This window comes from Meleagris gallopavo, chromosome 5 (assembly GCF_000146605.3).
Source record: "Meleagris gallopavo isolate NT-WF06-2002-E0010 breed Aviagen turkey brand Nicholas breeding stock chromosome 5, Turkey_5.1, whole genome shotgun sequence".
Classification (NCBI taxonomy): Eukaryota; Metazoa; Chordata; class Aves; order Galliformes; family Phasianidae; genus Meleagris; species Meleagris gallopavo.
Window position 1 is genome coordinate 26,080,959 of NC_015015.2, and position 15,229 is coordinate 26,096,187.

The 15,229-nt window shown below is 37.5% G+C and overlaps 1 protein-coding gene across 3 annotated transcripts in view; it reads right to left on the reverse strand.

The window, feature by feature from the left end:
- SIPA1L1 (signal induced proliferation associated 1 like 1) overlaps nucleotides 1-15,229 on the reverse strand; it is a 152,899-nt gene that overhangs the window by 63,524 nt on the left and 74,146 nt on the right. For all 3 annotated transcript variants that reach the window (XM_019615609.2, XM_010711501.3, XM_010711500.3), the window contains one exon: nucleotides 3,450-5,270. In XM_019615609.2, the coding sequence (XP_019471154.1) occupies nucleotides 3,450-4,947 (1,498 nt within the window). In that variant the 5' untranslated portion in view covers nucleotides 4,948-5,270. The remainder of the gene's footprint in view (nucleotides 1-3,449; nucleotides 5,271-15,229) is intronic.

The following is a 15,229-nucleotide window of genomic DNA, read 5'->3' on the forward strand; positions in this document are numbered from 1 at the left end:
TTCCATATGCTGCATGTCTGCGTATATGAATGAATTTATATACACACAAAAATGGAAATTCAGAGCTATCTGAAATTTCAACACTTGAAAGAAGAAATGTGAAATTCCCTGGAATGATAACAAGAAAGGAGATCTAACCATACTGTCTGTCCACCATCATATACAGATTAGCTGTTCATAAAAGAACCAAAATTAATTATCACTTCAACAGCATTCTGATATGAGCTGTTCTGCAGGGATAAAGTGCAAAATATTTGAATATCACCATCAAGAATTGCATCTGCAAATATACTAAAAATAGATAGCAAAACACACTCCTTCCCAAGTGAATGGCAGTATTTTTTCCAAAGCATAAATCACTATCTTAAAAATCTGAGTGCATTCAAAAAAAAATTTTCTTTTAATTATCCATGCCGATTCTTGTTATACTTTCCTCCAACAGATTCCACACTTTTCAAGTAGGTTCTCTCTCTTTGTGAAGCCATGCGTGCCCGAGAATTACACCTTTATTTTCACAAAGAAGGGCTGGGCTGTTCATCCCTGAGGTCTCTATACTATCATCCTGCCTTTTGTCAGTGCTTTCCATTTAAAGATTTCAGAGCATAAAAGACCCAAAAGAAACCAAGTGTGCTTTCTACCGAATTCCTCTATAAGTCCTCAAGAGCCTGCACAGAGGTAATTAACATTCAAAATTCTTTTTCTATCCTGTAGGATAGAAAACTGTAACTATTGTCATAGGTCTTGAGCGACTGAATTAGTAGCAAGTGAGGAAATCAGGAATAAGTGAAAGCATATACATAAGCCTAATGAAATCTTTATATCACTCCATTGATAAAAGCCCTATAGATGCTACAGAGAATTTCTGTTGTTTAAAAATCGAAGACATCTTATTAGCATCCTATATTTTTTCACCCCAGGATGTTTATAACTCTTCAAACAGTCTGCTGCAGAGGCAAGAGTGATCACAGAGAATACAAGACCAACTTTTCACCTGAGACAAATTTTCCTTCAGTACAGTCTGCAGCTTCCAAAATCTGAGCAAGCTTTGCTACCTCCACCCTAATTTGGCTTGGTGGATTAAAAACACTCCACAATATACATGTACCTTTACTTACACAACAGAAAATGCCAGAGAAACAAAGGCAAGTTGTTGTTAATACCTACTAAAAGGGTCCAAAAATTACACTAGAGTCTCTTTTGCATCATCCAAGTAACAACACCTGTAATGAATAATCTATTCCTTCCACATAATTATAGATTCCAGCCAAGTCACCATGAGCATCTCACCAAATTACCTTGAAATTAAAATGGACTGTGCCTAAGAAACTACTTTCATTCAGTAACCTTTTTACTTGTTTAAAAACACAAAGATTAAATGGGCCTGCCGCCTTGACTACCCAAGCCACCTTTCTTCACTATCAGTGATATTCATAATAGAAATGCAACCTTCTCTTCACATAAAGACATTTCTGCATCATCACTTGTTTCACATTACAGAAAACTGTCAATTTCAATTGATTTCACTTGATTTTTTGTTCCACATGACCTACTTGAAGTTCTATCGAAATCATGCCTCTGAGGGAAGGACAGTGGGAAAAATGTTTTTTGTATTTTTACAACTGTGGGGCTTTGGCATATCCCACAACATATCTGAAGGATGTCTTTTTACAGAAGCCAACACAACAAAATCATTGACAAGAAAAATTTCCCTGGCTCATATTCTATAAACAAACACAAGCACAGTCATTTTAAAATTCAGGTAAAAGCCATTTTTTATTAATTTCTTTAAGCCATAAAATTAATAAAGTAAGAAATCACAGCTCTTCCTCTCCACTCAGCCCCAACATATACAATCATTGACACTATTACCTGGTACCTAGTCACCTCTCACAACTAGCCTTAGGACTAGATTATGTTGAGTTTATCTAATTCATGTTAATAACTACTAGAAATAAATGGAAATATAATGGTGACTGCCAAGAGACTAGCATGAGGATATACCTTCCCTTTGGAAATGGCCTCAGTGCTGTGACCCTGTTTATACCTTCTTCCTGTCATACCATTTGCTCTCCCTGCTCACGTGGCACTGGCTTTTGGCATTTCTGATTGCAAGAAAACCTGATTTGACTCACCAGAAATGCAAAAAAAAGCCCAAAAACCTGAACAATACATAGAAGAATTCATTGTAATGGCAAGATTTCTGCTTGGTATGTAGACTGAACTGTCCTATCACATTTTGAGAAAACAAGAGGACTGGTATGAGAAAGGGGCAAGAATAAAGCCTTATTTTTAGCACTGAAACACTGCTCATCAGGTCAGTTACAACACAAAGCTGCGCTGCTTGCTGCTGACTGCAAAACTCTGACCAGAGTAGTGAGGAATCAGTTTCTGTCAGAGGGAGCACATATGAAGGGAACTGCAGATAAAGCTCTCTAAGTACAGACTCTTCCCTCCAAACATACTTCATCCTGTACCATGCATCTGGCTTACAAGTAATCAGTATTTTTCAGCACTCTTTTCTCTCCAAATGATACGGACCAGCACTCTCAAAAAACATTTAGCAATGTCTGTCTCTCAATCCTAAAACATTGCAGATGGAAGAGATGTGACAACAGCCACCCAGCCAAGGGACAATGCAGGAAAGAAGAGACAGGAGATGGACATACACTAAGAGGCAAGGGAAAAATGGGAGATGAGATCATTAGCTATAATCCACAGTTAATGAGCTGAAGTTTCTCTGGAATGACCATCCACTTATTTTAACTAGGCATTCCTGTTGCTTTAATCTGCAGGAAACAAGCTCTTTAGAGCTGCCTTCATTAAGCAAATAAAACCCAATCCTGGACACCAGTATCCAAGGAACAAGCATTTGTCAGGTCACTCATTAAGCCAACTCTGTCTATCATGAGAGACAATAGCAAGGCACAGTCCTGCAGACAGAACTTGTTTTTTTTATTTTTTAAATTCAAGGGATCTTAGTCTGCAATTTTTTTTCTTTTTTCTTTTTTTTTTTTCAACAACAGAACAGAATATGATCTGCATCTCAGTGCCAGAATCATTTTGGTGAGGAGGTATCTGGATCATGTTTGGGTTTTGCTCATCTCTATGGAATGGAAGTTTTGTTCTGATTTATTTTCTCCTTCATACATCCAATGGAAATTATATTTCTTGGTTTCAACAGAATCACACAACAAAATAATCATATTCTGTATTTTCAGACATAAATTCCATTAGACAAAGCAAGTTCTGATCGAAGAAGCAAACTGGTAAAATGTTTAAGTAGTGATTTTATATATATACATATATAAAAATAATATATATATATGTACACTTCATGCAAGTATTACTCTTACACGTCAGCCTAACTTCATATGTTGGTTAACACAACATTATCATTAACATCAGATTGAACATAGCCATTAGCACCAGAATAAACAAAATCTACATACCTTTCTGATAGAAAAATTTTCGATAATAATATGCACCAAGGTCTACATGTTCAACAATGTATCTTTTCACTCTGTCTAGATGTAAAATCAAATTCTCCTTGGGAACTTCTAGAACTGCCACTCCAGCATTTGTACAATGAGAACTCAGAGTTGACTCAAAGGAGGCACTTTCACATCCACTGAAGGATCCCGAATTAGATTTGGAAAGGCTTATCTTCCTCTCCCCTTCCCCACCAATCTCATTACGAAAATAAGGACAGCTCATCACAAGTTCGTTGCTTTTATCATCCCCCTGATCCATGTTGAGACTTCCTTTTGAATTCAGATCTTCAGTGCTGCCCATTGGAGAATTGAAACTTGCAGAATGGGATAAGGGTCCAGAGACAAGTGACGCTACAGCAGCAGCAGATGCTCCTGTTGTTGTGTTCCTTCTTTTAATAACATTATGCCTGTTGATCGCTGCTTCATTTAAATCAAATAAAATACTCTGTACATCATAATGAGCAAAACACTTTGGACAAGTCCAAGGCTTGACACTATCTTCTGACCTGTTATCTTCAAGATCTGAAGATTTCCCAAGCTCCCCTTCACCTTTGGCATTACGCAGCTTGCGAAAAATGGATGAATCTCCTGTTTCTGATTTTGAGCGTCTCTTGAGTGGCTTCTCTCTTTCCTTAAAGAGCCTCAGGTTTTCCCTTTGAGTAATAGGTCCATCAATCACATCTAGAGAGAAGCCTGAACCCTTGCTTCCACTGGCAATCAGAAGTTCACTGAGCTTAGTTGTGCCTGGGCTTCTCTGATCAGACTTTTCATCTTTATAGCCCTTTAGTAAGTCAAAAAAACTTTCCCCTGAAGTTCCCTGCTTATCTATTGAAGATGTGCTGCCATATTCTCTATGCAGAGATGGTCCAGATTTAAACGTGGGTGAAATACATTCATCAAAACTATCCACATCAAGCTCACTTATGGTAATGTCGCTGTTGCTACGCTGTCTTATTCTGCGAAGAGCTTTCCTGGGGGAACTGGGATAGCCATCAGGTGTAAGAAACCTAGAGTCTAGATTCTCAGATTGTCTGGTCTTGCTTTTAAGTGTGTTCTGGATACTCTTTAACATGACAGAATCACTAGCATTCAGGTTAACAGAGCTTCCTTGACTCCCAGGACTGCTTTTAGAAGACATGCTGTCAAGACAACTGGCAGTTTCAATATCTTGACTAGACCTGCTTGTTTCCTTGATGTTCTCCTTCCTAGGCGGCCAATCAGCAATTCTTGCCCTGACCCCCATTTTGGGGACTCCAGGAGTAGAGGTAACATGATGGGAACTTTCATTGCGAGGAGGTCCAACTGGAGCCATGACTGCGGATCCTAAGCTGCCATTCTGTGACCTAAAGCGCCTCATGTAAAAGTCATCCGAGTGGACTTTTGTGGTGCCATCTGTTCCAACTGACACCCCAGTGGCAACAGCCCTTTCGGTCTGGGACCGCTTCAAGCTGGTCATGATCTCTCAGTATGTTCAACCTCAGTAAGTTCCAAAAGGAAATACAGTCATTTCGGCTTTTTAAATGCACAGTTCTCTTCTGGAGAATAGTCTCCAAAACATAAAATGGTTGCATGAGATCTTAACCGTGGACATTTAAGGATACAATTAAATGCAAAACGTCTAGAAAATGCAAATATTCAGTAGGTTTTGAGAAGAAGCAACTTCTTTTAACTTTTGCATCTTAAGAAGTAGCCATGTTCCAATACATTCAAGTTGTTTTAACATCACTTGTGCTCCTAAACATCAGAGCAGTAATCCAGTTGTTTATGCTTCCTTTAATCCTAGAACAGAGAAAAAAGGATATAAAAGCATTATTCGTTTTATATGCAACTTTTCTCATAACCGTAGCTATCAGAATAATTGTTACACAAAGTTAATATTTCTAACATAGATGCTTTTGAATCTCATTGACCATCTCAAAAATGCAGAGTTGTGTTATGCAGTGGTAAAGAGTTATACAAAGCACAAATAGAAAGCTTATTTCCACAGCTGAAGGACACGTGCAACATCCATTTCCTGTAGAATCTAAGTGAGCCAGATCGGGAATCCAAAATTTTTTATAAGGTTTATAAACAAAATAATTACCATTTGCAAGTCACACATCCTTGGTTGCAATGAGGTATTAACAACGCCTATTCAATTTTTTCATTAATATAAATAATCATCATACTCTAACAAAAAAGGAAGGAAGCTAATTAGCAGACAGATTAGAAAGCAACAATAGAGAGAATAACATTTATTCTGTTTTAAGACAGCCTTATTTGCAAATTAACTGGGTAGTCCATAAAGCACGTATTCCCCCACCCAGATTTCACAATGTATATAAAAACTAAAGCTCAATAGAAACACATAGTTTTGAATAACTTGATATGAAAAGCTTCCATTATTTCCCCAGATAACAAAATACCATCTGCCACAGATCCTGTATAATCCAGCTTTACAAAGCTATGAAACTTAAATGTTTTCCCATACCTCATCAGTACCAAAGTGATTACAAAGCATTATACCATCCTTTGAGGAGCTAAAAAAACCAACCACAAATATGCCCTTGCTGGTGGAAGACAAAAGCATGAGATTGTCACGATAAAATCCTGCATTGCTGTGCACATCCTTTAACACAAAGAAGTTAATAATTTTCAAAGGCTGAACCAATTACACAAAATGTGGCCTTTTAAATATTTGCCAATCATGTATGCAGAGATGCTGCTGAACCAGCAGCACGCTGACAGTACAGTATTGTCTACAAATCAAGGCTTTCTGATGCTCCCAGGGAAACTAGTGCTTCCTGCAGTCTCTACTCAAAACTATACAGTACTTTGCTCCACAGTAATGAAAATATCAAGCCAGGGCACTTTCTTCTTCTAAAACAGCATGTTTTAACTTCACTAGCCATAAACTACATTGTTTTGAAATAATAGCTGCTATTTATATAAAACTGCACATAAAAGGAATACTCAAAATGCAAGCTAACTGCAATGCACACAAGCAGTTACTCTCCTGGTTCTGCTGCAAGAACTACGAAATAATGGGGCTTTTTTTCCATCTAAATAATTAGAATAACTTTAGAAAGACTTTCTACTTATGTAGCTGTTGCAAAATTACTGAATTTGAAACCATACAAATTTTAAACATCATAATTTTCAAACAGTTCACTTTGAGAAGCAACGAAGCTGGTGAAATTTCATCTATAGGTTAGAGGAACAAAGGAAAAAATATTGTGCACTTGTACATAACTGAGAATTCTGCCTATGCGGTAGCAAAATATCTATGCAATAAATTCTACGCACTGTACAGCCCTTTGAAAAGTTCTATATAGACTTGTTTTATAGGGATAATGGAAGAAAACTAAACTGAAAACTCGGAAGAGGAGGAAGATGAGCTACAAGGAAGAGCAAAGGATTAAACTGATGGTAGTGTTCCAAACAAGGAACAGCTGTCTACTTCCAAACACTCCTCTCCACAGCCTGTAACTAAATACAAACTTTCTGTCCTCACCACTCCTCTTCTATCATCAATACCTATGAAGCAAAATATGTTTGCTCTCCCCCCCAACAAGTGCTGGTCACAGAAACTGATAACCCACTTGTACAAGTTTCTCATTAACTCAAGGGCAGAAGTTCATGCATAGCTCTATAAATTCCCAAGCTTGGTGTTAACCATATTAACATTGAAAACGCTTCTAGTTTCTGTTCAAGTCCATTCCACCCACCCAACCGCACAGGGACAACTGTTCTAAATTATTAAGACATGTGTATAATGTAATCTACATACAGAAATACATACTATATACATTTAAAAAAAAAATCTGCAGAATTCTGCAGAACTTATTCTTGACCTGCTGCATATATGTTACATTCATTAGTTACACAACCGGACTGCACATTTTCCAAACAAAGCACTTTCTCTGTTTCTGAGTCAGCATTGAAGATGCCTTACTCTGGAGACCCGCAGTTCCGTTTTCCTCATTTTTTTGCAACTGTCCTACTTCATCTGCTGTAGCAGCTGGAATACAGGTGGCATAAGAAATGATTAAGGACATAGTTAATGGCACACTCTGAAGAATTGAATGTCTTGTCTATGTCTGTGTTGATATTAATTACATCACCTAAACTAAGTTTTTTTTGAGACTGTAACTACCTTTCTGTTGTTGTTTCACTGGAGTTTCTTGTTCCTGGTGTCTTGTTTGAGACCTAACAGCATGACCTGACTAGCTCCAAGCAAAATAAAGCAAGACCATCATGCGTGATAATCCTAAAAACTCAGCAAGTTTAGATTCTAGTTACACTGTGTAATAAATTTAATGGAAAATAATAACTGCAATCTGTACTCCATTGTTTTCTCATATTAATTACTAGCAAAATCGGATAGCAACAAAGTGCAAATTAAGCTTTATTCAAATGACCACAAGTTACCAACAACTAGATGGTATTATGCGCTGGAAACTCCGTAGGAAGTTAAATATTTAGTTGCAGAACTGCTGAACAGACACAGGTTTTAATAGACCTCAAAACACACTGTCTACTGCAATTAGTTACAGGAAAAGGATGGCCTCTCCAATTCATCTGAACTTATTGAGGGAGCCAACAAAACACGCAGATAAGCAGCTACATATTTAGAAGACAAATAAAAACCACATGAAAAAGCTCCAAAAAGAGGCACACTAAAATTTAGTTCTGATAACTGCAATTTAAAAGTCATAAAGAGGTCATAAACTTGGAAAACCAACTATCTGTTTGTAACAAAGCAGGGCTGGGATCTGTTCAAAACAGGTCTCAAACAGGTCTCTCAAATCGTTAGGACAAAATACAGTCAGTACATTTTAGGAGAAACAGAATATTTTGCATCTATTTTCAAGTCACAATAATTTACAAAGAAAGCTGTTTTTATTGTTTCCCTTTCTGTTTCTACCTCTTTCATTAATTTGCTCTCTCCTCAAAAACTGGGGTTCTAGCTGTACAACAGCCTGTTTTGATCAAAATTAAAGAGTTTGGAGATGGATTCCAAGAGAGATTTTCCATCCTACATCATTTTTAAAAGGCATATAAGAGATCTTGATTTGCTATTCCTCACGCTTCTATTTAGTCACCAGGAAAATGAGGATGACCCAACAAGTAAGATTTCATTCAGAGACCTTTGAATAAAAAGAAGCAGATATAAGCACTTGATTAAAAAATGCCTGGTTTAAATTAGCTCATAATGGTCAAACCACAAACACAAAATATGGTACCCTAATCAGTCTCTATTGTGGATTCAGGCAGCAGAGTAAGATAATCCAAAATGTACTTTTTAAGAGAACAGAAAAACAGAGATTAAGCCTGATGCATCAATTCAGAGACCTTCTACCACCATTCCCTAGATTTAGTTTAAGTGGGATCATGCTCTTTTCCCTTACAAAGGAAACAGCAACTTTACCCACAAGCAGGACTCACTTGAAGAGATTTCATGGTTACTGTGGATTTAGGATTGTCAAATCACAGATGCTAATGATGCTAATCCTCTGGCAGTGACACAGATTGATCTGCAGGCACTCAATTATTTATGATTCATAATTTTCCAAAGGAAAGGCTTCATATTTCCCCGTCAGCCTTCACTAAGATGTGTCACTTTATAATTTAAAAATTTGGGATGAGGGCATCACTTTTCAAATTCTAGAAAAGTCTCTCAACCTATTCTTTCCCTCATCCCCAAATATCAAAACAGTAAAATACGATGATGGTAAATGCAGCACTTTCAGAGATATTCTAAAATACTGAAAACTGTAGGATGAGGAGCCCAGAATAGCATCTTGCAGCAAGTAGCTTTTAAAAATGTAAATGAAATCATCTTCATTTCACAGACTATACTGAAATTTAGCCAGCCTGGCAAACTCTGTATAACACAGACAAGTTACTTGTGGTAACTCCTGTTAACTTTCACTGGGAAAAGAACTGGCATAGCCATAAAAGCTTGAAACTAGCAGCTTCTCTGAAATCAGAAAAATAAATGAGATCAAAAAGTGCTTTATATGTGAAAGCCTTCTCTATCTGTGTCACCCACTCTTGCTTGAATTGTATCTCAGATCAAATCCTAGGAGGAAAATATTAATTTATCAGCTGATTAAGTTATTATATGTACAAAATAACATCTAGTCTCATAAAATGAATTTCTCAAGAGAAAAATTCAATTTAATCTTAAGAAACACTTGGCATTATGTGGTTGCCTATAATTAACTTGATTCTTTTCTTCCATGACTACCTTCATCATTATAACTGAAGGAAAGCTAAAATGCTTGTGTTTCAGAAGATTTTATCAGTTGTAAAGTTATTTGAAGAACAGTGTTTGGTATTTTATTAGCTTATCAGCTTTATTTTTGTTACACTGGAGGAGTTGCTGATTTGGGGTTAACTGAACTTTTGACAATTGTTCAGATTCGCACAGAATGAAAGACAGATCCCCCTAAATTTTCATTCCCCTCCAAAACAAGGTAACCCTGCTAGCCTCACATTTATGTTATCTGAAAGATTTGCCACTGATCTACACATAAGCAGATCTGCACTTCTGCCTTCTTTTCCTGAGTGTTTCATTGTTCCTTGACGTTAGGAGGAAAACCTCTAGTCTCAGGAGATCGAGTGCCATCTGTTGCTATATGCAGAAGGATCACCTGAATTGATCTGCTGAGCTCAACACTGCTTTATTCTTAGCCCCATTCTCCGCTGAGTAGTTGGAACTAACATATATGAGCTACGAAAGGTTACGTCGATTTTAAGAGGTAACAGTAGTTCATTTGAAGTTACTAAATACGCCCCACTGTCAGTTTTTGCAGACTTGCAGGATGCCTTCTGCTTGCTCTGCCACACTGTGAAACAGCTGGAGGCTGAGCTAAAAATGCTGTAGCACTCAGCAGCATTTGCTAGCTCAGGTTTTGGGCCACGTTTATAACCCAGTGGTCAGTCCAGAGCCAGCCTGGCCCTCTGCAAGAGATGACGAAGTCACTCACATTAATCATGTTCACTCTCAGCCAGTGGTAAAGTGCTCATGACTGAACAGGATGGTAAGTGAGATGTACAAAAAGCTACCACATTGAGACTGGCATGGCAAGGCAGGAAACTGCAATTCTTACATTTCAGCTCCTTTTGCTCAGTAACCACTAGAATACCTCAAGCCAGAATTACACCCTCTATTTTCATACTGAGTTTGTGACGATTAATCAAGAAAATATCAAAATATATGTACAAGTAACTGTTGCTGAAGCACACCCTTTAAAATGTCCTTTTGATAGAGAAAGAAAGGAGAAGGGAGAGAAAACAGCACATGGTGGTTCCTTCTGCAACACACTTTCCATTTTGGTACCAGCATCACTCACATAATCAAGTAAATGCAGAATTCCTTTACTGGAAAACTGATTTATGTGAGCCCCCCCCCCCAAAAAAAACCAAAAAAAAAAAGATGCTGAGGAGTCCGATTGTACTCTACACTGTTTTCTGTACAAGGATTACAGAAAACAGCAGACAGACCTTTTTAGCAATTCACATGTTAGAACAGATACGGAAGCATGCAACCCCGAACAATTCTGCAAGCAGAACTTCAATGATTCAAATGGTTACTGCATACAGTCAAGCCTTCAACACAAAGAAAATTAGTAAATTAAAACCCTGAAGAGTTTACAAGCAGACTTGTAAGCAAAAAATTTAAGTGTTTCAGAAAGAATTTTTTTTTTTTTTTAAATCATTGTGGACAACTGGAAAGTTCAAAATGCTGAAAACTTCCACAGCTGAAACTTCCACAGCCTTCCACATGAAATCCTTTTTTTAAAAAATGAAACAAAAAATGTAATAAAACTCATTTTATTGTTTATATATAACGCCATTTTATTTTTCAACGATGAGATGGATATTACCATACTTACAAGCCCTCAAAAGAATCAGTGTATCAGAGTGATGAATTTCTAAAAAGCGTAGAAAATAGAAAAAAATCCTTAATAATAAAGTAGGTTTCAGAAAGATTATTCCTCATGTTCTTATTTAGATACTAATCTTCAAAGATAAAAAGGAAAAAAGGAAACATTTTATGTAAAAGTATAGTTTCCAGCAGCTCTTTACTGTTCTTCTCATACTTCCCTTAGAATTTAACTTCAGCTTCATCTGCTTGCATTCACTTATTGAAACAACACACAATCCTTTTTTACAAGCTGTCTCCTCATCTTTTCATAGGAACACAGGCTGCTAAGTGAACTTAATTTGAAAAGGACTCTAAATCATAGTCACCAACACCACCAAGTACTTTACTGCTGCTGCTGGATTACTGTACTATTTTTTGGTACATATTTTTCTGATATACTCCACCCCAAAGAAGCAAAGTGAACAGGATTTCTTTCTGAAACCACATTTATGTTTGCTGAAGCCTACTTGCCACACAGATACAAAAAAAAAAAAAAACTATAAACTCAGGAAATAACATTCTTCTGTGGACGATTACACTGTTCACAAAGATGTCGCAGTGAGCAATTCAGAGTCACTTCCTGGCGCCCGTGTTATCCCCTCTTATTCCTCCAATACAAAAGCAGCTTCTAAAGCAACAAGTCTGGGATCTTTGTTAGAGGAATACGTTTTACTTATTTGCTATGTTGGGTTCCATTTAGAGTTAATCAAGGGGATCATCTCACAGACCAAAAAGGAAAATCATCTTAGGCTAAAATTTGACACACATGCTGTACACATCTGAACTTATGAGGAACCATAAATCCCGAAAAAGCACGAGGCTTCTAATTCTTATGTAACATAAACAAGCATGACGTTAAAGATCCCTGGGGATAATTCAGCATATGGATCTTTCCTCAGAAACAGTAAAGAGCTTTTCGTTCCTTGAGAACCTCATGAATCACGTATTTATTTTGCAAAATAGTATCTTTTGGTTATAGAGGAATAAACAGCTCAACCTCCACGCAGCACTATGCTGATTTTCTAGTTGATTTTCTTGTGGATGCTTCCAACATTCTTTAAAACCGCAATCAAAAACAAACATTATTTTAAGCAAACATACACAGAATTTGAGGGTATGCAAATCTATTAGAAAAATATGGATGGTGAACTGTAAACAACCAAAATGAATTTCTGAACATGAGGGATCTGGTAATTAAACTTAAAAACTGAGAGGGCTGTATGAAACTTTCAATGTAAAATGCAAAAATGAAAGATGGATAAATCAGTCAGTACCTCTAAAAAACTACCTGGGAACAGAGTACAAGCATTGCACTGTGCTAACTGCACTCTCCTTTTGCATCTGTGAACATCCCCAGAGCACAAGATAAGGTGTATCAAGTATTTACAGCAAAAAAATTTGTCCTAAGAAAGGGGAATAAAAGCTGAAAGAGGGAATAAAAACCCTTTCAAAATATGCAGTTACTCAGCAGAAATCTCCATGATGCATGACTGAAACACTGATGGCTTAGAAAGTAATAGTTAGATAAAAAATTTCTGGTTGATTCATTTCTTGTGAGCACTGCACTAGGAGCGGACATTCAGGCTGGATTTCAGAAGACTTAAATAGATTAAGAAGTCTTCCTATAAGGAAAATCCAGAAAGGGTCTTTCATTAACCAGAAATACTCTCTTGCACAGATATCTCTATAATGACCAACAGGCAGATGCCAGCCTTTAACTTGTTTCCACAAAAATACAAGACCCTTTCCTGTACTTTGTATTATGTAGCATGTTAGAACTATTGAAAACATCCAAATAGGCAGCACTTAATTTTCTGTAATACCTATATGAATCACCTACAACAGGTACACAGTTAATCCCTTGTAACTACAAAGGGAAAACAATATCTAGGTGGACATAAGCATGAATTGCTAAAAACTTGTGATTGTGAGAGTTTGTGCAAAAGCCTTTGTCTAAAGCTACCTAAAGCAAAGCGTAATACCAGGAAAAGCAGCATAAACAATTCTAGTCACGAATCCAGACAGCCATGCTGGCAAAGCAGCCTACAAACTGAAAAGAGCAAGCAAGGTGGCAGTGACACCTAAAAAAACACACTCTGCAATTTAAATAAGAATCAGTCTATTACAAGTGCACATATGCCAGCAGTACTGGCACTTCACCCAGACATCTTTAAACATAAAAGGCAGAATTTAGGTGGACAGTTGGCAGTTGCTATTTATCTCGAAGTGCAAGCAAGTTCATGTCTGTCTGACCAGCCCACCTGTCCATGCAGATGCATCTCAGCTTTCACTACACTGTTTCTTCTACCAATCACCCTTCTAGCTCAAGTGAAATTTTTGTTTAGAAGCTTTTGTCTTTCCTGTAAATTGCTTATAATCTTGGGAAGAATACTCCCTACTTTCTAACTGAATCCCGAACGCAGTCCAGCACATCAACTTGAGTACTTTCACATTAAAAACTTTGCAAATACCATGCAAAAGATTTTTTGTGTTATGTAGTTTTATTTTTACAGCTATGGTCAGTATGGGGAAATATCTACATCTGCTCCTGGTTTACATGATGCAAAACATTTTATAAAATGAAAACAGATTTGAAATCATTCAGACTCCAACACTAAACCTTGAAAAGCAAATTACCTACAGAAAGTACATGTGTGGGTGTATTCCAGTTTCACTGCATAAACAGCCTTAATCAGTCTTGCATACTATTTCTGATTATGGTTCATTATATAAAATCATGCTGATAACAGTTCAGTAGGAATGTTTCTTAAATCCTTCTGAAAAATGAAAGCAGAATTCTTGAACCAGATTCTGCCCCTGAGATGAGCACATGACGAGGGCATTTCCACCAGCACTGTGCGGCTTCGTAAAAGGCTCCAATCCCTGCACTGGCTACAGCTGTACTGCAACCCACAGCTCTCCACAGAACCTCCAAGGAAAGATGATCCTGAAGGCTAAGTGCATCTCCTCTGCACCAGCTGGAGACGGCTCTGTTCTCTATCTGAAGGACTTGGAAGCAAAATATGTCCTTATCAATTCACAGGGCTCCATTTTCTTAAGCGCCCATGCCTATATCAGGTATTTATATATTCTTGTATCACCATCAAACTGGAATTTTATCGGTGTCACATTACCTGTTATGCAAACCAGTATCTGAAAACTACTTGATAATGTCAGCAATTGTGTAGCATCACAAGTAATTTCTTAGTATGATTTATATCAGGATGGCTATTGTATGATAATCACAAAAAAAAACTGTAGGAGCTGGAAGGGACCTCTGGAGATCCCCCAGTCCAATCCCCTGCTAAAGCAGGTCCCGTTCAGGAGGTCGCACAGGAAGGAGTCCAGGAGAGTTCTGAATGACTCCAGTGGAGACTCCACGGTCTCTCTGGACAGCCTGCTCCCATGCTCTGAACCCTTATAGTAAACTTTTTTTTTTCCTCATGCTCATGTGGAATTTCCTGGTCTCCAATTTGTGCCCATTACCCCTTGTCTTGTCACTGTACACCACTGAAAAGAGCACTTTTGACCCCCACTCATTAAATACCAGTAAGCATCGATAAGATCCCCTCTCAGCCTTTTCTTCTCAGCCCTCTCAGGTATGGGATATGTTCCAGGCCCCTCACCACCTTCTATGATCTACTCATTACATTTCAAAGTCTACCAGGTCTTGATTTCACTCTATAAAGAGGAAATGATTTTATAAATCCTTACTTACATCAAGGAAGCTTTGCACCGTGCTACCACTACTGTTGAAATGAGCACATTTGCAGGGGAACAGAATTCTAAGGCAGTTCTTCCCTGGTGACAGCCTTTAAGAAAA